The following is a 22,318-nucleotide window of genomic DNA, read 5'->3' on the forward strand; positions in this document are numbered from 1 at the left end:
CCCAGCTTTGGGGGGAACCGATGCCCTCTTATGGCCTGGTTGAGTACTGCATCATATGCACAAATACACACACACACACACACACACACACACACATACACACACACACGGTGGGGGCATATAATAAATAAAATATTTAAATATGGTTAAAATGGCAGGCCAGTGACATGTCTCTGTCTTTGTATTTGTGATGAAGCCTGACAGAGTTTGATACTAGGCACCCACATGATAGAAGGAGAGAATCAACTCCTGCAGGTTGCCCTCTGGCCTCCATATTTGCACTGTGGCATGTGCATACTCTGTATACACACACACACACACACACACACACACACACACAGATCATAAACAAATAAATGAAAAAATAAAAAAAAAAACTAAAACTAGTTAAGCTGGATGTGGTGGTACAAACCTTTAATACCAGCAGCATTCAGAAGGCAGAGGATTCCTGGGGCAAGGCAGGGAGCTAAACTACTCAGAATCACTCAGCTCCAGGCTCAGTGAGAGATCCTGCTTTAATAGATAAAGTGGAGAGAGCAAGAAAGACACTTGATGCCAACTTCAGCCCACCATAGGCACGCACAAAAGGTTAAATGGTAATTTTGTTTCCAGAGACAGAGTCTCCTCATGCAACTCAGGATTGTTTTGAATTTGAGTCTCTGGAGTGCTAGGATGACAGGCCTGTACTATGCCCTGGTAAGCTCCTATTTCCATATAAGATCATTTTGAAGTATTGTTGCTATAAAGGTGAAATTAACTTTTCCCACGTAGAACACTGGGTCAAAGTAACTATTCCAGGCACTGGGCGATGGCTCAGTGGGGGTAAGAGGACGTGCTGAGCAAGCATGAGGACCTGATAATTGTAACCTTTGTTCTAGGGACTTGGGGGGTGGGTATGAAGACCAGAGGATTGCTGGAGCTTGCAAGCAGCCAGTCTAGCTCTTGGTTCAGTGAGAGACCTTGTCTCAAGGGAATAAGGTGGAGAACGATCAAGCAGGTAGCTCCAGACACCTACCCCTGCACATACACTACACCCCCACACCCCATCCCTACACACAAGTACCGATTGCTCTGAAGTCAAACTTGGTGAACCAAGGAGTTTACAGGACTGAAGTACAGGGGCTATTTGCAGAAGTGTGGGTGACCCTCAAACAGCCCAGTGGATTGTTATTACTTGTATAATCTTGGGAAAAGGTCTGTGACTTCTGTAAACATTTTAAATTGACTTTACTTTGTGTGTCTGAGAGCCCATAGCTTTCCTCTATGAACTGAAAACAGAATGTTTTCAGTTTTGAGGAGATTTCTTCCACACACACAGGAATTAGGGGTGGGGACGATGTTCAACCCATAACAGACCCCTCCAGAAGAGGGCGCTATACCAGGGGAACAGAGTTGTGCGGGGGCATGCTGCGGGAGAATCAGGTTTCCAGCAAAAAGAATCAAGAGGGCAGATCTTCCTGGCCAGAGCAGTTCTGGAACTTTCTTGGGAGATAATGTACCATGGCTGCTGAAGCTGGGCATGTACAGGTGTTGGGTAGGTGCCCTTGCCTCCTGTTCCCTCTTCTCTGGGGTGTGAACACAGAGGTGTACTGCCCGAAGCTGCGAAGGGTGGGCGCCTGTCAGGTTTAATCTTGGCCGGTTTGTTTTTGACTCTCAGCCGATGGGAAGGGATTGAAGTGGGAGTAGGGAGCTGGCTGGTGCAGAGGGGAGAGAGAGGTTTCAAAGCTGCAGCCATGGGAAATGTGTTTCTTTCCTGCTTGAAAGAAAATGCATGCCAATGAAAGATGAAAGGAAAAAAGGAGCAGGGTGTGTGTGTGTGTGTGTGTGTGTGTGTGTGTGTGTGTGTGTATAGAGATGAGCATGAGAGAGAGACAGAGACCTGGAAGCATACTGGCTCAGGATATTTGGTCAGGGTCAACCCTTGCCATCTCTTTCCTGGCGTGTGTGTGTGTGTGTGTGTGTGTGTGTGTGTGTGTGTGTGTGTGTCTTTACTTAGATTGCCCCCACTTCCCTGGGTCTTAGGGCCCGCCTGATGAGTGTGTCTGTCTGGCAAAGATGCCAGACAGCAACATGAAGGCGACAGAAACTGTGGGACTGGGAATGAGTGAGAAATCCTAAGACCCAAAGGGAGATGGGATGTGTGATGTCTGGACTTCCAAATTAATATGTACTGGGGTCCATGGATGTGCACAGGAGGGTTGGTGAATGTATATAGGAGGGTCTGTGGATGTGCACAGGAGGAGGGTCTGTGGATGTGCACAGGAGGAGGGTCTGTGGATGTGCACAGGAGGAGGGTCTGTGGATGTGCACAGGAGGGTCTGTGGATGTGCACAGGAGGAGGGTCTGTGGATGTGCACAGGAGGAGGGTCTGTGGATGTGCACAGGAGGGTCTGTGGATGTGCACAGGAGGAGGGTCTGTGGATGTGCAAGGGTCTGTGGATGTGCACAGGAGGGTCTGTGGATGTGCACAGGAGGAGGGTCTGTGGATGTGCACAGGAGGGTCTGTGGATGTGCACAGGAGGAGGGTCTGTGGATGTGCACAGGAGGAGGGTCTGTGGATGTGCACAGGAGGGCCTGTGGATGTGCACAGGAGGAGGGTCTGTGGATGTGCACAGGAGGAGGGTCTGTGGATGTGCACAGGAGGAGGGTCTGTGGATGTGCACAGGAGGGTCTGTGGATGTGCACAGGAGGAGGGTCTGTGGATGTGCACAGGAGGGTCTGTGGATGTGCACAGGAGGAGGGTCTGTGGATGTGCACAGGAGGGTCTGTGGATGTGCACAGGAGGGTCTGTGGATGTGCACAGGAGGAGGGTCTGTGGATGTGCACAGGAGGAGGGTCTGTGGATGTGCACAGGAGGAGGGTCTGTGGATGTGCACAGGAGGGTCTGTGGATGTGCACAGGAGGGTCTGTGGATGTGCACAGGAGGGTCTGTGGATGTGCACAGGAGGAGGGTCTGTGGATGTGCACAGGAGGAGGGCCTGTGGATGTGCACAGGAGGGTCTGTGGATGTGCACAGGAGGAGACTCTCCTTGATTTTTCTGATTTAAAAAAAAGCATACTTTAAAAAATTATCTATTGTATGTATACTGAGTATGTCTATTTTCTCTTTCCACCACCTGGGTTCCAGGGATGGCCCTCAGATTGTCAGTCTTGGTGGCAAGTGCCTTTATCTGCTGAACCATCTAGCTGGCCCTTATTGATTTTTGACAGAGGGAGAGAGAGGGAGTCTTGAGTGAGACGTAGGCCTCCATTAATCAAACAGCAGAGGATGACCTTGAACTCCTGTTCCCTCAACTTCTACCTCTCAAGTTCCGGGATTGTAGCTATGCACCATTATAAGTACCTGGAAAAACTAAAAACTAGAATTTTATTTCTTTTCCTTCTTATGGAACAAGGTTTCACCACGTAGCCTTGACAGGCCTCCTTCTGACTCCGGAGCGCTAGGATTGAAGGCCCCTGTGGCCTGGAGTACAGCTTAGAGGTAGACAGAGCTCTTGACTAACGTGTGTGAGTGATTGGATTCCATTCACAGCAGTAGAAGCGGGGGTGGGGGGGAGGGAGGAGATCCTATGAGACCCCGAACTCGCAGCCCAAGCAACTTCCTAGCTGAGTGGCTGTGACCTCCGGCATCTCCTCCATGAATTCTTTCAGGACAAACTCAGACCACAGAGCTGCAGCGGCTTCCTTAGGCAACATAGAAGCTGGGAGGGCTCGGCTACAGGGGGTGGGGCAGCCCCAATTTGGAAGCGGCCAGCCCAGATTTGGAGGCACCACGTGGGTTAGGGAGGCGGGAGGCCAGGAGCTGCCTCTGGGCGCCAGGCATGCTGTGGAATTTGCGCCACAGCTCCCTAGCATGCACGGGCCTGCCAGGCAGCCCCGCAGAGGTCCAAACAAAGCTGGGAGCCAGGAGAAAGGGGGAGGGGAAGGAACTTCTGAGATCAGCCAGCCCCCTCCTGGGGCACCGAGTCCCCACCTAGGTGCAGCGCCCCTCCCCAAACACACGTGCTGCCAAACCCTCCATTAGTCACCCCGGCACTCACACACATAAATCCGATTAGTCACACCCCGCACAAACTCGCTGCGGAACACACCCGGTCACACCCAGACAAAGACCCGAGGTCCCCAAAGAGGCCTAGTTTGTCCATCGGGGTCTGTTCCCCATTCCCCAGGGACTAGCCTGGCGTTTTGCGGGGGAGGGCACCGCAGTCTAGGGTTCACAGGCGTTTTCGCAGCAGCCAACTCCCCCTTACAGGGCATTGCACCCCTTAAATAACCATAGTACCCCTTAAGCTCTTTCCAAACTCTCCTCGGGGCATACATGCCACAATATACATCCACCAATGTCCTTGGCCACCCTCTCTTCCGTCTATCTGGGGGTGCGTGGGTTGACACTGGGCCCCCTCCCCCACACCAGTCCTGGGACGGGTCTAGCAGGAAAACATTCCCCCCCAAGGTCACCGCAGCTCTAAAGCGGGCAGCCGGGGAGCTGATTTATTTGCGGTTTCTTTGCAGTAACGCTATCGCTCTGATTCCGGAGGGGGTGGAGAAAAAGAAAAACGCTTGCGGTGGAGTTTAACCTTGGATGAAACTAGCAAAGCTTTGTTTTTTTGTGTTTTTTTTTTTTTTTTTTTTTTTTTTTCTTTCCGAGGCGCTTCGTTGGGGCCTTGCACGGACTGCTTGGCCCGGAATGTGGATCTGCAGCCTCTTGCTGCTAAGCTACCACCCGGGTCAGTGCTCATATTTCTCTGCGCCCAGCCCAAATCCCTCGGCCCCCCTGAAAGTGCTTTTGAGACATCGTAGGGAACCTAAGAGTTCCGTGGGTGAGAACAAGGTTTCCACGTCCCTGCACCCCGCATCTGACACATGGAGATACATCCAGGAGGAGATGAATGCTCGCCACCAGTGCTGCTGTCCCCACCCTGAGCCCCATGCACTTACTGAGACCAGTATAATGGGCTGTTGCCTGCCTCCTTGGCAAAGATAATTCTTGTGGCATTAGACGTTTTTAACCGCAAATGCATCTACTTGGGTAGTTCCCCCTTTAGGGCTAACCGTCACCCTATAGCCGCCACCACTAGATGACCAATGCCTGCTTTTCGAATGGTTCAGTTCTGACTATGAAGGCGGGTGGTGGACTTATTTAAAACCCTACCCGAAGGAGACGCTTCGGGGTGTCCTTGGCAAGGAGTCAAGGGAAGCCCACGAGGTCCTGCCTCCAAATAACATGCCTGTAACCACTTCGATCGGTTCTTGGATGCCCCTCCCCCAAAATAGATCCCGTGTAAGGTCCTGGGATTAATACGGGTCCAGAGTCCCCCTCCTTGCTATAAATGACCACACACCCACCCCAGACTCATCGAACTTTCCTACATGAAGTGCCTGGGCCCAGACACCCCTACCCCAGACCGTGATCTGTGAGGCCCGACACTCGCAGTGCTGGCACCGAGTGGGTGAGGCAGTTTCCTCTCTGGCGAATGGGGAAGCTCCTGGCTTGATTCCCTGCGTGGTCTCGGGGTCCCCAGGCCGTGACCAAGGAGAAAAGAGTGCCTGGCCCAGCCTCAGGGAGGAGGGCCAGCGAGCAGATTTATGACCCTACCCGGTCCCCGCGCACCAAAAGCATCTCCAGCCAGACAGTGGAATGTAAGACCCGACCCGGGCCAGAGGAGGAGGCCAGGGTCGGAGGCGGGGCTGAGAGGAGCAGAAATCCGAAGTGGCCGGGTGCCACCGCCCCAGGGTTACGGGTTGCGCGCTGGGTTCTGGGTGGCGTGCAAGGCTCTCGCACCACATCTTGGGTCTTGCTGGCGGGCCCAGGCTGCCCTTGGCTGGATGAATCTCTTCAGGATACCCAGCTGCTGATGGGCCAGCTACAGCTAGAGACTGGGAGCGTGGCTGGGCCGGGCGCGGCCTCTCCGGGTTTTAGCGGCGCCCGGGCCGGGAGCTCTTGGGTAGCCGGATTTAGGATCTACGGAATCGCGCGCCTTAGACTCTACTAGGGCATCTTCAAGAGAGGCACAACTCAGCTTTCTCTTGGGGTCCCTTTCACTTTCGTCTCCAGTGGAGTTCCATTCCTTGGGAGAACTGGTTTGGGGCAATCGATAGAGGGGTGGTTTGGGGTGTCCTCTCTTAGGAATGGAAACTAGCTTTGTTTCTTTTTCCTTTTTCCCTTGATGGAGGAGTATGGGTTGGAAACCTGTCCACATCGCTAGCAACATCGGGATTGTGGAAGATGAGGGGGTCAACCTCTTGTGGGGCAGAAGTGAGGAAAGCGCGGGGTTCCCTGGAGCTGGACAAAGGCGCACTGCAGGGGAGGCAGCCGTGCTCAAGGTTGGCCTGTCCTCTGGTTTTACAACAAAGAGCTTTGAGTTTTGTCCGTGGGGACTCGTTCAGAGCGTCCAGACCGGGATCAGGGACCTGGAAGAACACACTAAAAGCCTCAGGAATGGCCGGGGACAACCATACCGGACCAGACAGGCCAGTCCGGGTGGGTTGTCCTGGAATTGCGTGGAGGTCCCTCACCCTCAGCTCATTTTCCACCCAGTCAGTACAAAACAACACACACACACACACACACACACACACACACACACACACTGCGTCAACACAGTTTTTTCTGGCCACGGATCCCGCCGGGTAAACAAGCGAGAGGGATGGGGGATGGGGAGCGAAAGATGGCGCCTGGACCCGTGGTCCGTGCGGTTGTCACCAGCTCCGTTTTAGGACGAGTACACCGGGCTTTTGTAGTTAAGTGTGGCTCAGCCTGGCCTGGAGGTTATTTCTCCAGACCCAGAGACTCTCTGAGGTGGTGGTGGTGGTGGTGGTGCAACCTCTGCTTTCTGGAAGTCCCCACGCCCCAACATGGCTCCCAGCCGCTGATAAATGTGGGGAGACACGGGCTCAGAGACCAGGGCCCTCGCCTGCCCACCGCAGACAAGTACTTGGCTGCCTGGAGAGACGCGGGAGGGAGCCTGCGTTCCCCTGCCCAGGAGCTGAGAATCCAGCACCACGGGTTCCCCAGGTCTAGCGCACCGGTGGCGGGAGGGCGGAGTGGCAGGTCGAGAGGGGACCCGGGGCGCCGCACATTCCAGAGGGGAGAGGGCCGCGTTCCACACCAACCACGGCCCTAATGAAACTCTGGGTCGGTATGCCACGCCGACAGGGCGCACACTTGAAAAATGCAAACGCCATCGGCAAATCCCGGGCAAATTGGAATAATTTTTTATTAGCAGCTAAATGATTTATGGCACAATACCCCGCCGTCACAATTACGGCGTCTTGGAGCATCCAGGGGTGAAAACATTAAACATTTATAAAAACAGGCCTTTGTTTTTTTCCAACACCGCAAGCCTTTTGCACAATCCCCCACCCCATCTCTCTCAACATACATATTTTTTCTTGAGCTGTATTAAAATAAGGAAAACATTCTGGATCCCGGGAGGGATGAGGGGGTTGGGGTAGATCAGGGCCTGCACTCTGAATATTGGAAGGCGATGGGGGTGGGGGAAAGCGGTGGAACTGAGGCGTGGGAGGGTTTAACTGGGAACCCACAAAGGCCTCTGGATAAGGCTCAAGGGCACTAGGCGCCCCCCACCCCCTCATCCCGTTCCTCTCTCGTTTCCAGAAGCCCGCTCAGTTTAACCGCATTTATTTTATTTCTTGCAATCAACCCCCCCCCCTCCCCTAAGGCACATAGACACAATACCTCCTTTCTCTAACCCCCCTCACTCCGTCTTTGCTCCTGGCCGTCCCCGGGCAGCACCGGGCGCCTCCGGTCGCCCCTGGCTGCCACTGAGACCCGCACGCCCAGCTCCAAGCGCGCGGACACCGCCGCTCAGTTCCCCTCGGCTCGGGCTATTTTCGTTCTTTTCTCTCCTCACTCCTCCCCCTACCGAGCTCCAGCTTCCAAAAGAGGGCAGCCTAGAAACCAGCGCAGGAAGCTCCAGGAAGGGCAACTTGAAACTGCCCTCAAGAGGCCGATTTTTTTTTCCTTCAAATTTATCCTGGAATTAAATTAGACACCCCCAGTTCTCTCTCGAATCTCTCCCCCCCTTTTTTTTCTTTCTAAAAGTGGAGAAAAGAAAATAGAACGGATGAGCGCTAACTAGCTCATTAAAAAAAACCCTCAGAAAAATTGCCTTAAAAATGGATTTTCTTTAAAAAAAAATAGCAGTGCGAAAACGCTGAGTCCGCAGAGCAGGGCGAAAGAGCGGGCTTCTTTTGTTTTAATTAAAATCCTATAACCACGGTTGCTCTCGAGGCAGGATCTGCAAGCTCTCTGCCTTTCCAAGCTTCTTTTCCAGGGTAGGTAATGCCTAGCTGGGCTCGGGCTCCTGTGGGGCTTGCGGAGAGGGTGTGGGGGACCCCCCCCCCAACTTAGGACTCGTCCCTTCGGCGAGGACCACACTCCCTGCGTCCCCAGCCAGGTAGATCTGCCGTCCGCAGTTCCCGGTCACTCAGCCTCGAAAGTGTTTTTTTTTTTTTTTTTTTTTGCTGAAGGAGCAAAATTAAAGTACAAAGTCTAGGGGATTGGGTCTCCCCTCCCCCTCTGGCCGCTGTGGCCAGCCAAGCACTTTTGGGCTTGGCTTGCTTCCTCTGAGCTCAACAGATTTTTTTCTTTTCTCCCTTTCCCGGTCTCGCCCTCCCTGGAGGGGGCGCGGCGGATGGAAGGCGAGAGAGGCCCCCAGCCAAGAGGTTTTTAATATTACACCTTAATAGGTTTCAGAAGGCCCCGTGGAGAAATGCTAATAGGGCTGAAATGTCAGAACCGAGAGGGATTCAGCTCGCGCTCCGCCGACCTAATCCTTTTTTCTGCTCTGGTTTTTCTTGGGGGGTGGAGTGGATTTTTTTTTCTGCTCTGGTTTTTCTTGGGGGGGGGTGGAGTGGAGGGGGAAGGAGGGGCGCCCACGCCAAAAGGGGCTTTGGGGAGGGGCGCGCGGTACGCACTCGGCCGCAGAGCCCTACAGCCCGGGTTTCTATAGGAACCCTTTTTATAAGATGCAACTCACCGCTGCCGGTCGCCGCGGCCTGTCCAAAATATTAAATAGAAAAGCCTTCTGACACTGCGTTTCAGGGAGGGGACCCGCAGGCTGGGGCAACAGGAGAAAAAAAAGTCCTTGTCGCCTGCCCACCCTACCAGACCGCGACTGCTGAGGGGACAAGGAATGAATCGCTGCTTTATTTGAGAGAGAGAGGGAGAGAGAGAGAGAGAGAGAGAGAGAGAGAGAGAGAGAGAGAGAGAGAGAGAGAGAGAGAGAGAGAGAGAGAGAGAGAGAAACAGGCCTTGTTATTTCGGCGTCTGAACTGCGCGCTTTGGAGAGGCACCCTGGAGAGGGAGCACCGGGCGCGGGCGCAAAGAGCAGCCCACCGGCTGCCGGCCCTTCCCGGCTAGCTTGTCACCTCCTCCCGCTGGAGGAAGCTGACAGGAGGCTTGCAGAGCCCGGGATTGCGGCGACAACCATCTTCCTATATTTTGATCACTCAGCCCAGACGCAGGAGGAGGGGCTGGGATGGGGTGGGGGAGAAAGGGAGAAGGAGAAACGGGGGGGGGGGGGCTGCGGGAGCTGGTGAGGGGGAGGGCTGCCTAGAAACGGCTCGGAAAAATTCTCACCACCAGTTTTGATCATTCAGCCCCGCCGTGGGGAGCCTGGAAACTGCTGGAGCCCCGAGGTCCGTAATTGGTTTTATAGGAATGGCTGAGGGCCAAGGTGTTTACATGCGCGTGATGGGCGGCGCGCAGGGCCAATGCGCTGCGGCCGGGGGCTGGCCCGAAGGGGGGGCGTGCACCCGGAACAATGCGTGTTTCTTCGCCTGCGAGGCTCCCTCCCCCAACCCCCTCTGCCCCCCCCCCGCGCGCTTTTTTTTTTTTTTTTTTTTTTTTTTTTTTTTAGATCCAGCGAGAGGAACTTGAAAGGGGGGTTGTGTAATGTACCTTTTCCAATCCCGGGCTGTATATGGAGATTTGGGATTCTTTAAACCGGCGCTACCTGGATTTTATTAAAAAGCGGGGAGCTCGGCGGGAGGAAAGCTGGCTTTTCCGGGGGCTGCGGGAGCGGGGCCGCGGGAGGGCGGAGGAGTTGGCGCGCCGCGCGCCCGGCCCGGGGAGCGGTTTTCTACCAAAAAAAGGAAAGGCGGGCAAAAAGTGTGAGGCGGCTGCGGGTGGCGGAGGGGAGCGGCGGCCGAGGGATGGCGGGCAGTACGGGCGCCTAGCCGCGCCAGGAACCGCGGCGGTCGCCGGAGTCGCTGTCGGAGCCTGGAGCCCGGAGCCCCGCCGCGCCAGGTACGCTCCGGGCCCCGATGCTCCCCAAACTTGTGCAGCGCACCCTTCGGGCCCGCTGGGCAGGCGGGCCCTGAAACTGTCGGGGTCCCCAGAAGGGACGCGGAGGGCAGGGATCTGGGGGAGAGGGCGCGCCACTGAGCCCTGGGATCCCACCCGAGCGCCCAGCCTGCAGCGCCGCCGAGGGCGGCGGTTCCCTACTCGGTTCCCGGCAGGCGGCGAGCTAGCCGGGGGACGCCGAGACGGTTTCGATTATAGGCTGTTTTTAATTAAAAGCCGGAATTCAGCCATTTTAGCTGCATTTAAGAGGAGAAAAGTAGAGGAGGACGCAGTGGAGCCCCGCAGATGGCCACGCCAGCTTCTCGGCCATCGCAAAGGCTGCTCCATAGGGCTGGCTTCACCCCGACTTCCTTAAAGTGGGGCGCCTGGGCAGTGCCTTTTTCAAAACGCCGCCTTTAAAGAATATTATATTTAAGTACATGCGGGAAAGCTCCTCGAGTCTTTGAGACACGTATCCCGGGCTGTGGCGATCGTAGATTTTTTCAAAAGTAAACGCGGATCTGGTAATCAGACCCTGATGAGAGCGAGGGAGGGTGAGAGGAAGAGGGGGTGTTTGTAACCAAAGCCACGTTAAAATAGGCGTCCTTAGCAAAGTTAGGGTAAGAGGACTTTGGGGTCTGGAGAAGGGCGGCCACCCGGGAGCCCGTGGCTTTGGCTTAGTCCACGGCTACTAGAGCGCCCCGGGCCTCCCGGAATCAGAGGATCTAGAGCTGCCTGGGGCTGGCGGATGGTCTGAGAGGGAAGGGTGGGCTCTCCGAGACTTCCTTCTGCCCCCCACGGGAAAACGACAAATCTTTTAAACAAACAGCTTAAACTGGAATTAGAAGGGTTTCTACCCGATGCTGGGGAAGCGCCCCGTTGCTGGCCCGCGCTGCTAAGGTTTTCCTTTGTAGGTTATTTTGGGGGTGTGTGTGGGTCGCAAAGCTAGAGTAGAAGAGAGATCCTAGGAGCCCCCTTCTTCTCTGATGATCCCCAAATCTTCCATACCAGGCCACGTCCTCCCGTCCTCGGGATTCCCAGGCCTGGGCGTTGGAAAATGAAACCAAATCTTGTTTTGAAGGAGTCTTTCCAGTCCGCGGGCGAGAATGCCACGTCTCGGGGACTCGGATTCTGCGACTCCCAGTGGCCCAACGGGGCCAGCAAGAGGGGGCGGTGATCTTCCTTTAAAAATAAGCCCGCTTTTGTATCTGACCTTGGTAAACAACAACAAAAAGCCTCGAAACCGAACACTATTATTATTATTTTTGGCAGCTGACAAGGGGATCCACAACTCGGGGGGGAAAAAGAGAGAGAGACGAGGGCCCCAAAAAGGTTAAACATTAAACTTTGCGGATCAGATAGTGGCATGGCGTTATGGACACATTTCGACCAACTCTAAAGAGTTTGCAGTTTTAAACCCCCGGCGCATGTGACGCCTGGGAAATAAAGCACTCTTCGGATTTGGATTTAGCTGAACGGGCGCGGTCGGCTGAGTGGCCTTCCCCAGTTTCAGGAGGACTTAACAGGCAGGAGTCCGGGTTGGGACGCAGCGCGCCGGGGCAGTTTTCCCAAGCCAGGTTCCTGGGAACCCTGAGCTGCTGGACTTTGCATTTCGCGGAGAGGGGTCGTTTAATCCCGATTTTATTTGTAGCTAGCAGCTTGGTTCGCTACTCTCCGACTCTGAAGGGCGAGGCGACTTTCTGAAACTTGTTTTTTTTTTCCTCCCCCCTTTTTGTCCCTTTCCTCCTCTTCTGTGACTTCCGCGGCTCATCTCATTCCCTCGCCAAGACGTCGTGTGCGCCTCCTCGCGCATCTCCGCTCGGCCGCCCGGAGGGGACTCACCGCGGGTCGTTCATGCGCCCCGGGCCGCTGGCCCGTGGTTGAGCGCAAGCCCCGCTGGCCGCCGCCATGCACGCCGCGGAGCGCCCGCCACCCGAGGACACTAGGACTACATCGAGGCCGAACTTTTAAGTCCAACTGAAGCAGGCCGGTTGGCCGGGTGGGGAGGCTGACCGCGGCACTCCCGCGGAGGATGGATGGCCGAGATTTCGGGCCCCAGCGGTCCGTCCACGGCCCCCCGCCGCCGCTGCTGTCCGGCCTGGCCATGGACAGCCACCGCGTGGGCGCGGCCACCGCCGGACGCTTGCCCTCCTCGGGCTTGCCAGGTCCCTTGCCGCCCGGGAAATACATGGCCGGTCTCAACCTGCACCCGCACCCGGGTAAGTGTTGCTCATTGAGCTGGCACCCACCCTCCTGCCTTGAGGCGGATCCTGGGGAGGGAGCCCGGGGCAGACCTCCGCGGCTGGAACTGAGAGCCTCTGTCTGTTTCACCAGGGTGTGCAGGAGGCTCATCTCCCAGCTCAGAGGTCGGTCCCGAGGCTCTAGGAAGAGAGTCTCGGTTTCTGTCTCTGGGGTACCAGATAGTCTCAGTCTTCCCGAGGCTCAAGTGTCTGCAGTCACAGCCACCCTGGGGGAATCCCAGTCCAAGCGCTCTTGAGGAAGTGGAGTTTGCAAAAATAAATAAATAAATTAGTAAATAATAAATAATAATAAATAAAATACATGTAGGCGAGAAAACAACGTGTCGGCTCCGCACCTCGGGAGACACCCGTTCCCGGATCATTTTCTTGGCGAGCTCTCTTCGTTGCATGGAGCCTCGTGGAGCCGCATCCCGGGCGATTCCACAACTCGGAGGGTGGGGTGGGGAAATGAAGGAGATTAGTGACACCAGTTTTAGGAGCCTGATCTGTGGCGAACCCTTAAGATTCTGGGGACTTGGTTATTTGGAAGAAATGAGTGTACCAGGTCTGTACAACCCAGCCGCCAGTCCGACTGAGCCCGGGCTGCACTGGGTACACTGCGGTGGCGCACGGGAGGTGGTGGCTGAGAAGGCCCAGACCCTCACCGGTTTCCCCGGGCTACTCCGGGAAGAAGCAGAGGGCCAGGCAGGGCCGAGCCAAGCCTTGGCCACTGCGCGCCGGGAGATAGGGAGCCTGGGATCTGCAGACCTGCCTGGTGGCGGCTCCGTGAGCGGGTCCCTCCTCCCCGGCCGCTCCTCGCTTCTGCGCCTGGCTTAAGGAGAACGCTCCAGCTCTTCCTTTAAAAGCACCACCTTGTCGATTTCACAGGGAGCTCGCTCTTCTTGTCCCTGGAACAAGTCTTGGAACAGACACCCTGGGGGCCCACAGCCACCACTTAAGTTTCTCTCTGCCCGCCAGGGTGACCAAGGCTCGCCGATTTGGCCTCTGCCTTTGATTTTTCTCCTGGAACTTTTCTAGAATCGGGAGTCTGGGACTCAGCGGGACAAAGGGCCTTTGTGAAGCGCCTGGCGGGGGAGGGGCGAGTGGAGATCCCTGCCGGCGGGGGCGCAGGGACCCGGGTCACCTCCCCCGGTGCGCGTGTGCCCCTTGAGAGCTGGAGGTGCGTCCGCACGGGGGTGGTGGTGACAAGACCGGATTCGTACAGGAATGGTGCCCTGTGACCCAAGTGGGGCATCAGAGACCGCTCCTAAGGCATGATTTGGGGATGGCCTTGGGATACAAAGGCCATTTGGGCCAACCCCTCTTGAACGTCTATGAGAGGGGCCATTGGAGGTTCATGGATGTGTGAATTTGCGTGCTTTTTGGGGGTCCCTGGGTTAGTTGGTCTGGCTGGAGTGGTGGCAGGGGTTCCTCTTGTGGCCTGGGAATCTGACCTCAGGGTGTTCCTGGCTGGCTGAGTCTCAGCTTGTCGCCTGCTTCAGGTTTGCCTGGGATCTGGCCCAGACCTGGCTGAGAGCAGCGCCGACAGCCACTCCTTACCGCTGTTGTAAGTGCACAGCCTTTTCCAACACTGATAGCATAGCATAGTTAGACTGCCTCCCATGCCTAACCCATCTGGTGGATGGGGTGGCTGTGGTGCAGACTAGGAAGTCCAGCTGGAAGCCTCCTTGGAATCCTGTGTCGTGGCCTTCTCTGCTAGGAGCTGTGTGACTTATGCACGCGGTGGCCTGAGGGCGTGGAGGAAATGGAGGGAAAGCCACTGCCGTCCCCCTGAGGCCTTGCTTACCAGAGGGAAGAGTGGGGGCCCTCGAAGCTCTCTATTACTTCCCGCTGGCCCCATCTGTCCCCCCCCCCCTCCAGATGGGGCAGAGAGACTGGACTCCAGGTCAACGCCCAGAGCTGAAGCCACACTTAATCCCATTAACCACGATATGGGACTGCACCCCATTCATCCCCTAGGGCTGATGGGGATAGAGACGGGAGACACCCCTCCCCCACTCCGCTTTCCTTGCGGGGGTGCAGGTGCAAGATCTTTTTGCAGGGCACCACCCTGTGCTTTTTCTGGCTGCCAGCTCTTTAGATCTTGCCAGCCTTCTCAGAGCCATCTTTATTTGTTTACTTTTGTATAAAAAACCAGAGAAGCTGAGCTGTTTGCCAGGGTCACACAGCCTGGAGGGAAGAGAGTGTTTGTTACCCAATGGGCTGGTCCCACTGGGGGATGTGTGGATTTGCCCATGGTTTCTAGGGTCAGAAGCATCTATGAAAGTCCACTAGGCAGAGGGAGCTTGGTCTGGTAACCTTGAGGGAGGGGGGCTGTTTAGTGAGGGACCGCTGGAGGCAAAGCTGTCTGCTCTGATAGGGGTTTGGCTAAGGTCTCTCATCCCTTCCTTAGATGAAATAAAATAAAAAACCAAAAATAAATGGGGTGCCGGGTATGGAGGCTCACACCTACAATCTCAGCACTCAAGAGGCAAAGGCAGAAGGAACAGGAGTTGGAGGCCAACCTGGACACTGTATCTTGAACACACACACACACACACACACACACACACACACACACAGTGTTTGAATCAAAGCAAGGGTGGTGGCTTCTTCCTTTTTCCTTGGCTATAAGTCCTGCTGTAGTTTGAGCAGTGACTATTCACAGCCTGTCAATGAGATGGACCCGTGGGCTGGACTCTTAAATGCCTGAGTTGGAGGGCCTGGGGGAGAATCTGTCTTTCAGTCAGTGTGCTGTTTGCAAGATCCCACACCTGGATGCTTATTTTCTCTGAACCCACACCCTGGACTGAATGAGGGGTGGGACTCAGGGCTCTGGACAAGGAGGCACTGCACTTTGACCTGGCCCTTCAACAATAGGCAGCTAGCCATGGGCTCCAACCCCAACCGGGAATCCACCCAGTTAGCCTACTGGGCTTGATTTAGAAAGATTAATCAGTTAGGACCGGCTGGTGGAAACAAGGAATCCAGAAGATAAGGGATTTTTCTCTCTATCTCTTTCTTTCTTTCTTTCTTTTTCTTTCTTTCTTTCTTTCTTTCTTTCTTTCTTTCTTCTCTTCTCTTCTTCTCTCCTCCTCTCTCTCCTCCCTCTCTCTCTCTCTCTCTCTCTCTCTCTCTCTCTCTCCTTTCTTTGGTCAGAGGCAGCAAGGGAAGGCACGGGGAAGGTTCTGGAACCTAGAAGGGCCCCTTGGGTTCCCTGGTTCTTAGAATGGTCACCTCCTGTTCTTTTTTAAAAAACATTTTAAGTGTGTGTGTGTGCGTGCGTGCGTGTGTGTGTGTGTGTGTGTGTGTGCGCGCGCGCGCGTGCACACCCCACTGCAGAGATCAGAGGATAGATGACTGCAGTTGATTCCCTCCTACCCCGTGGGTCCTGGGATCGAACTCAGGTGTGGCCTCGGGCCCACTTCAGCCTCTGAGTCACCTTGTCGGCACCTTTGGTAATTCGGCAACTGAAGCCTTGATTTTCTTCCTCCCTCACATGTTCATTTGCTTAGCAAATGACTTCCAAGCATTTTCTGCTCACTGGGCATCGAACTGGGGCCTGGACCTGAGGCAGGGAACCAAACAGAAGTAAGGCTTTGCTCTTCCTTGGGGCTCACTTTCTAGTGTGGGAGCCAGGCAATAAACACACCAATCAGGGGAGGAAATCATTGTAAATGGGGACACAGGCCATGTAGAAAATAAAATGCCCTGGGTCTGCTGTGGCCCTTGGGGTGAAGGGCCGGGTCAGAGGGCTTGACCTCAGCCATCCCTAGAGTGAACTCTTTTGTGTGTCTTAAGAGCCGAAGGGTTGACAGAATGCAGAAGCAGAGAGCTTGGTGAGGTATCAGGGATTTGAGAGCCCTGGGATCCGTCGGCACAGTGGGAGATAGAGTGTATGGGGCGGGGCAGATATCACCCGGTCCCTGAAGACCAGCAATGAAGTCTTAGAATTTTAAACAGCCATTTTACAAAACTGGCCTGGACTCTTAAAAAAAAAAAAAAAAAAAAAAAAAAAGCCAGTGGTATGCAAGGTAGAGGTAGGCAGAGAGCCGTGACTGCTTAAGAAACAACGGGGGGAAAAATGGCCATGGCTACAGGCGGTGTGCAGCCCGAGACTGAATCTTGGTTTAAGGAAAAAAACCTGCTCCAAAGATTATGGAGGCAATTGGAGAAATTGGAATATGGGCTGTGTAGATTAGCTGATAGTGATGAATCAACACTGTGTTCCCAGACACCAGTCACTGGGTTAAGCGCTATTTTCACTCTTTGGGAATAAGGATGCCGAAGTGTTTAGGGCAGGGGACGCCATGTCTGCCACTGTCTTGCGAATGGCTGGGATTGGAAAAAGGAATGCTTTGAATTTAGATGTCTGGGCATGTTTGTGGGGGACCGTAGGTCATGTCAGATAACAAAGTAAGAGGTATGGTGGAGTGATTGGAGCCCATGAAGGTCACAGTAGTTATGGTAATAACTTCAAACTTCTCTGAATTTGAAATTCTTCCAGAGTAAGCATGTAAGGGCAAAGGGGAGGGGGCTCCCCAGAATGGGTTAGTGGGTAAAGGAGCTTGTCAATAAACCCGGGGACCTGAGTTTGATCTCTGGGATTCACATGATAGAAGAAGAGAACGGATTCTGGGGAGTTTGTCCTCTGAACTCCAGAAGTATGTGCGTGCTCGCTCGCTCGCGCTCTCTCTCTCTCTCTCTCTCTCTCTCTCTCTCTCTCTCTCTCTCTCTCTCACACACACACACACACACACACACACACACACACACACACACACACAGAAAAATAGAGATAACCCGGGTTTGGTCAGAGATGTTCATAGAAGATGGAAGGAAGTTTGATGGGACTCCCCCACTTCCTTCCTTCCTTCCTTCCTTCCTTCCTTCCTTCCTTCCTTCCTTCCTTCCTTCCTTCCTTCCTTCCTTCCTCCCTCCCTCCCTCCCTCCCTCCCTCCCTCCCTCCCTCCCTCCCTCCCTTCCTCCCTTTCTGTCTTTCTTTCTTTTAAAACAAAGTTTCACTGTGTAGCCCTGGCTGGCCTGGACTTCACTGTATAAACCAGGCTGGCCTCAGTCTCAAGGAGATCCACCTACCTCTGCTTCCTGAGGGCAGGGATTAAAGGCTTTTTTTTCTTTTTAGTTTTCGAGACAGGGTTTCTCTGTATAGTCCTGGCTATCCTGGAACTAGCTCTGTAGACCAGGCTGTCCTCAAAACTCAGAGATCTGCCTCCCTCTGCCTCTGGAGTGCTGGGATTTAAGGTGTGCTCCACCACTGTCCAGTGATTTTTTTTTTTTCCCTTTTAAGAGTTTTATGTAGCCCAGGCTGCTCTGGAATTTATGATCCTCCTTCCTAAGACTCTGGAGTGCTGGTAATTGCCTGGGGGGGGGTATTTGTATTTTGTTGTTGTGCCTTTTTTTTTTTTTTTTTTTTTAAATAAGACAGGGTCTACTACAGCCCAGGTGGGCCTCCAATTCACTACATAACTGAGAATGACCTTGAACTCATAATCCTGCCTCAGTCTACAAGTGTACTGCTTGATTTGGTTGTGGCCAGTTAAGGATGGATGGTCTTAACTCCGTTTGGTGGACCAGCTGCTGTTCACCTGATTTTGCGTCCATCTCATGATGTAGTTAGTGTTCATAGTCTAGATTCTAGGCCATCTATTGTTTACTAACCATGCATGAAAGCCTGGGTTGGATTCCCCAGTCCTGCATTGGTGGCATGTACTTTGTAATCCTGGTTTTCCTTTGGTGAAGAGAGGTTGAGGCCAGCTTGGATTTGAGAGACCACTGTCTTAAAAACAGAAAAACAGAACAAAAGAAAAGCCCACCATCTGGAGTTAAGCCTCCCTCAGGGTCCTTTTATTTATTTTTGTATTGCTAGCAATGAAACCCAGTGCCATATGCACAGACCACTGAGTCAGATCCTCAACCCATGAAGGCCTGGGGACCTTAACATACATGTTGCCCAGAGAGGCCTGGCATCTAACTTTGGTGGAAGTGAAAGCCATCATATAGTGAGATCCTATCTCAAGATAAAAAGTGGGACTATGGAGATGCTGCTTAGTGGTAGAGGACCCGCCTAGAATCCCCCAGTGAGGATTTTGGGGTGTGGCTCAGAGGCTCACACACCCTTCCTAACAATTTTACACATTTCTCAGCAGGAGGTAGCTGAGTTTCTGAACCTGCAGTCTTTTGATAAGGAACTGCTTCTTCTGGAGGCTGGCTGTGTTAGGGCTGAGGTTTCTTTCTTGTTATTTTTATGACATTTATTTATTTATTTGTGTGTGTGTGTGTGTGTATGTGTGTGTGTGTATTCAAGTGTATATTCTTTAATTTTTTTTTTGGTTTTTCGAGACAGGGTTTCTCTTGTGTAGCTTTGCGCCTTTCCTGGAACTCACTTGGTAGCCAGGCTGGCTCGAACTCACGGAATCCACCTGGCTCTGCCTCCCGAGTGCTGGGATTAAAGGCGTGCGCCACCACCGCCCGGCTCTCAAGTGTATATTCAAAAGGACAATTTGCACAAATCAGTTCTCTCCTTGTACCATTTGAGTCCAGACGACCAAACTCAAGTCATCAGCTTTGGAGGCAAGTTACCCAGTGAGCCATCACACCTGCCCAGGCCTGAGACTGAAGTCTTGATTTTCTGCCTGTGATGAGTCTGTGAGTCTCAATTTTCCCATCTGCAAAGTGGACCAATTAATACTGAAAGCTTCCTTGTCTTGTGATGTTTGATGGAGCAAGCTCAGGCCAGGTGCCTGACCCAAGTACAGCCCTCTGCAGAAGTCACTGAGAAAGTGATTGCTGTAATTACGGACATCATTAGTGGGGTGACTCACAGATTCCTCCGACTCATCCACACCTCTCCCTGGGCTTTGGAATTCCCTTGAACTCTCTCTGGCTGGGGCACAGTCCTTAGCCAGTGACCAGTGGCCAGCCTAAGCTTTGATTTTATTTTGGGTCTGGTGATTGACCCCAGGGCTTTGCAGCTACCACTGAGCAGTTCCCCAGGCCCTCATCGCTTATTTTATTCTTTTCCCTTTTTTGTATAATAGCCAAACTAAAATGCTTCCATTTTATGGAGCTCAAGCTAGCTTTGAACTCCTGATCCTCTTGCCTCTACATCCCAAGTGCTAGAATTACAAATATGTGCTATCATACTCATACCCAGCCTTAGATGGTTTCATCTCAAGTTTCTGGTTTATTTGACTTTTTTAGGGTCTCACTGTATAGCCCAACTATAGCTCAGGTTTGCCTCAAAACTGGGAACTTTCTCCTTCCAATATTGCCACACCCAGTGGTATATGCCTTTAATCCCTGAGTTTGTGGAGTTGGAGGCTAGCCTGGACAACATATTGAGAGTTTCAGGCCAGCTAGGGCTATATAATGAGACCCTGCCTCAAAAGAAATCCAAGTATAACACCAAGCAAGGCAGGGTTGAGCATATATATATATAGCTCAGTTAGGGCTTGCCTAACATGTTTGTAATCCTGGATTTGATCAGTCATGGTGAAGCTCATGTGGTGCATATGCCTGTAATGTAGTACTCAGAGGCCGAAGTAGTTCAAGGTCATCTTCCCTTGAGTACACAGTAAGTGTGAGGCCAACCCTGCCTCAAAGAACAAACCAAGTTGGATGTAATGGTGAATTATTTTATTTTATTTGGTTTTTCGAGACAGGGTTTCTCTGTGTAGCTTTGCGCCTTTCCTGGATCTTAATCTGTAGACCAGGCTGGCCTCAAACTCACAAAGATCCACCTGCCTCTGCCTCCCGAGTGCTGGGATTAAAGGCGTGTGCCACCGCCGCCGCTGCCGCCGCCGCCGCCGCCACCGCCACCGGGCAAGGTGCATAATTTTAATCTCAGCACTTGGGGGAGGCAGAGGCAGCTGGATCTCTGAATTCGAGGCCAGCCTGGTCTACAGAAAGAGCTCCAGGACAGCTCCAACTCCCCTCCCCCCACCCCAGCAAAAAAAAGAAATAAAAAGAAAAAAGAGGAGTAGAAGAGTATTAAAAATAATGAAGTGGAGGGGCTGGAGCGATGGCTCAGTAGTTAAGAGCACTTGTTATCTTGCCGGGGACCTGGGTTCAATTGCCAGCACCAGCACAACTATCTCTAATTCCAGTGCCACGGGATCCAATGCTGCCCTTTGACCTCTCTGGGCATGTGGTGGTGCACAGACATACAAGGAAAACACCCATACATAAAAAAATAAAAAGAGAAATAAAATGGAGTATGATAATAGGATATCTGAGAGATGATTTTGAGGAGTAAATGGTGCAAATGAAGCATTTAATAACACTGTGCCTGATATATCAAAGGGACCTAATAAATGTTTATTATTGTGGTCATTATTTACCCCCTCCCTGGATTCTACCCCTATCCTGATCTATATGGAATACAGTTTTGTTTAAACCAGTTTTATTACTATGGCTTTGTAAATTTTGTTCCTAGAGTCAGTGATGTAATAAAATTAATGTCTTCTGGAGTTACCTTTTGTTTGTTTGTTTGTTTGTTTGTTTTTTGTTTTGGTTTTTTGAAGCAGAGTTTCTCCATGTAGCTTTGGAGCCTAGCTCTGGAGACCAGGCTGGCCTGGAACTCATAGAGATCTGCCTGCCTCTGCCTCCCAAGTGCTGCGATTAAAGTTGTGCACCACCACTGGCCCACTTTTTGTTTTTTCAAGAATCCCTGGAGGCAGGAGGGAGGACAGGGGAATCTATGGTTGATATGTAAAATGAACAGAAAATTCTCATTCTCTCTCTCTCTCTCTCTCTCTCTCTCTCTCTCTCTCTCTCTCTCTCTCTCTCTCTCTCATGTATACAGCATGTATGACCACAGGCCAGAAGAGGGCACCAGATCTCATTACAGATGATTGTGAGCCACCATGTGGTTGCTGGGAATTGAACTCAGGACCTCTGGAAGAGCAGTCAGTGCTCTGAACCTGTGAGCCCCGAAAATCTCTTAATTAAAAAAAAAAAAAAAATCCCTGCCTTCTGGAGCTGGAGAGATGGCCCAGAGTTAAGAGCACTGGCTTGCTCTTCCAGAGGTCATGAATTCAATTCCCCGCAACCACATGGTGCCCTCTTCTGGCCTGCAGGCACACATGCAGACAGAACACTGTATACATAATAAATAAATAAATCTTAAAAAAAAAGAATATCTGCCTTCCTATCTGGACACAGCAGTTTATGTTTAGCAGTATCTACTGCCCAAGTCACCCTTGTATTTTCTTGAAGGTTCTAGTCCTGGGTTATTCCATCTTCCTTCATGTTTAGCAGTATCTACTGCCCAAGTCACCCTTGTATTTTCTTGAAGGTTCTAGTCCTGGGTTTTTCCATCTTCCTTCACATGGTTGTCTGCTGCTACTCTATTCCTTGATTTCAGGGCCTTCCTGTTTCCTTGTTTCTATGGAGCATGTCCAGCAGTTGCTTTCTGAGACTTGCTGTTTTGAGGGCAGATCTTCTGAGGTCAAATGTGCCTGGAAAATGCCTTTAACCTGCCTTGTCTTGCTAGTGGTTAGTGATTTTACTAATTTCCACTATTCTAAAGCTGCTTTCGAAGGTTATGATGCTATGTCTACCCCTCCCCCTGCCTTTCCCCTTTTTGGTGGTGCTGTGGATCAAGGCAGTACAGTGTTTCATTATTATGTGTTTAGCTTGTGAAAGATTATATGTACTTATTTTTTTATCCATTGACAGTTTCGTTCATGTACATAATGAATTTTAGTCATTTTGCCCCCAGTACCCGCTCTCATCTACTTGCCCTTTT

General features: G+C 52.6%; 1 protein-coding gene across 1 annotated transcript in view; it reads left to right on the top strand.

Moving 5' to 3' along the window:
* The first annotated feature begins 10,144 nt into the window (after window positions 1–10,144).
* The window catches only part of Tnrc18 (trinucleotide repeat containing 18), a 99,926-nt gene continuing 87,752 nt past the window's right edge, over window positions 10,145–22,318 (top strand). The window contains 2 exon segments of the mRNA XM_037198535.1: window positions 10,145–10,273; window positions 12,098–12,528. Of these exon segments, the coding sequence (XP_037054430.1) occupies window positions 12,342–12,528 (187 nt within the window). The 5' untranslated portion in view covers window positions 10,145–10,273; window positions 12,098–12,341.

Source organism: Peromyscus leucopus, chromosome 23, assembly GCF_004664715.2.
Source record: "Peromyscus leucopus breed LL Stock chromosome 23, UCI_PerLeu_2.1, whole genome shotgun sequence".
NCBI classification, from domain to species: domain Eukaryota; kingdom Metazoa; phylum Chordata; class Mammalia; order Rodentia; family Cricetidae; genus Peromyscus; species Peromyscus leucopus.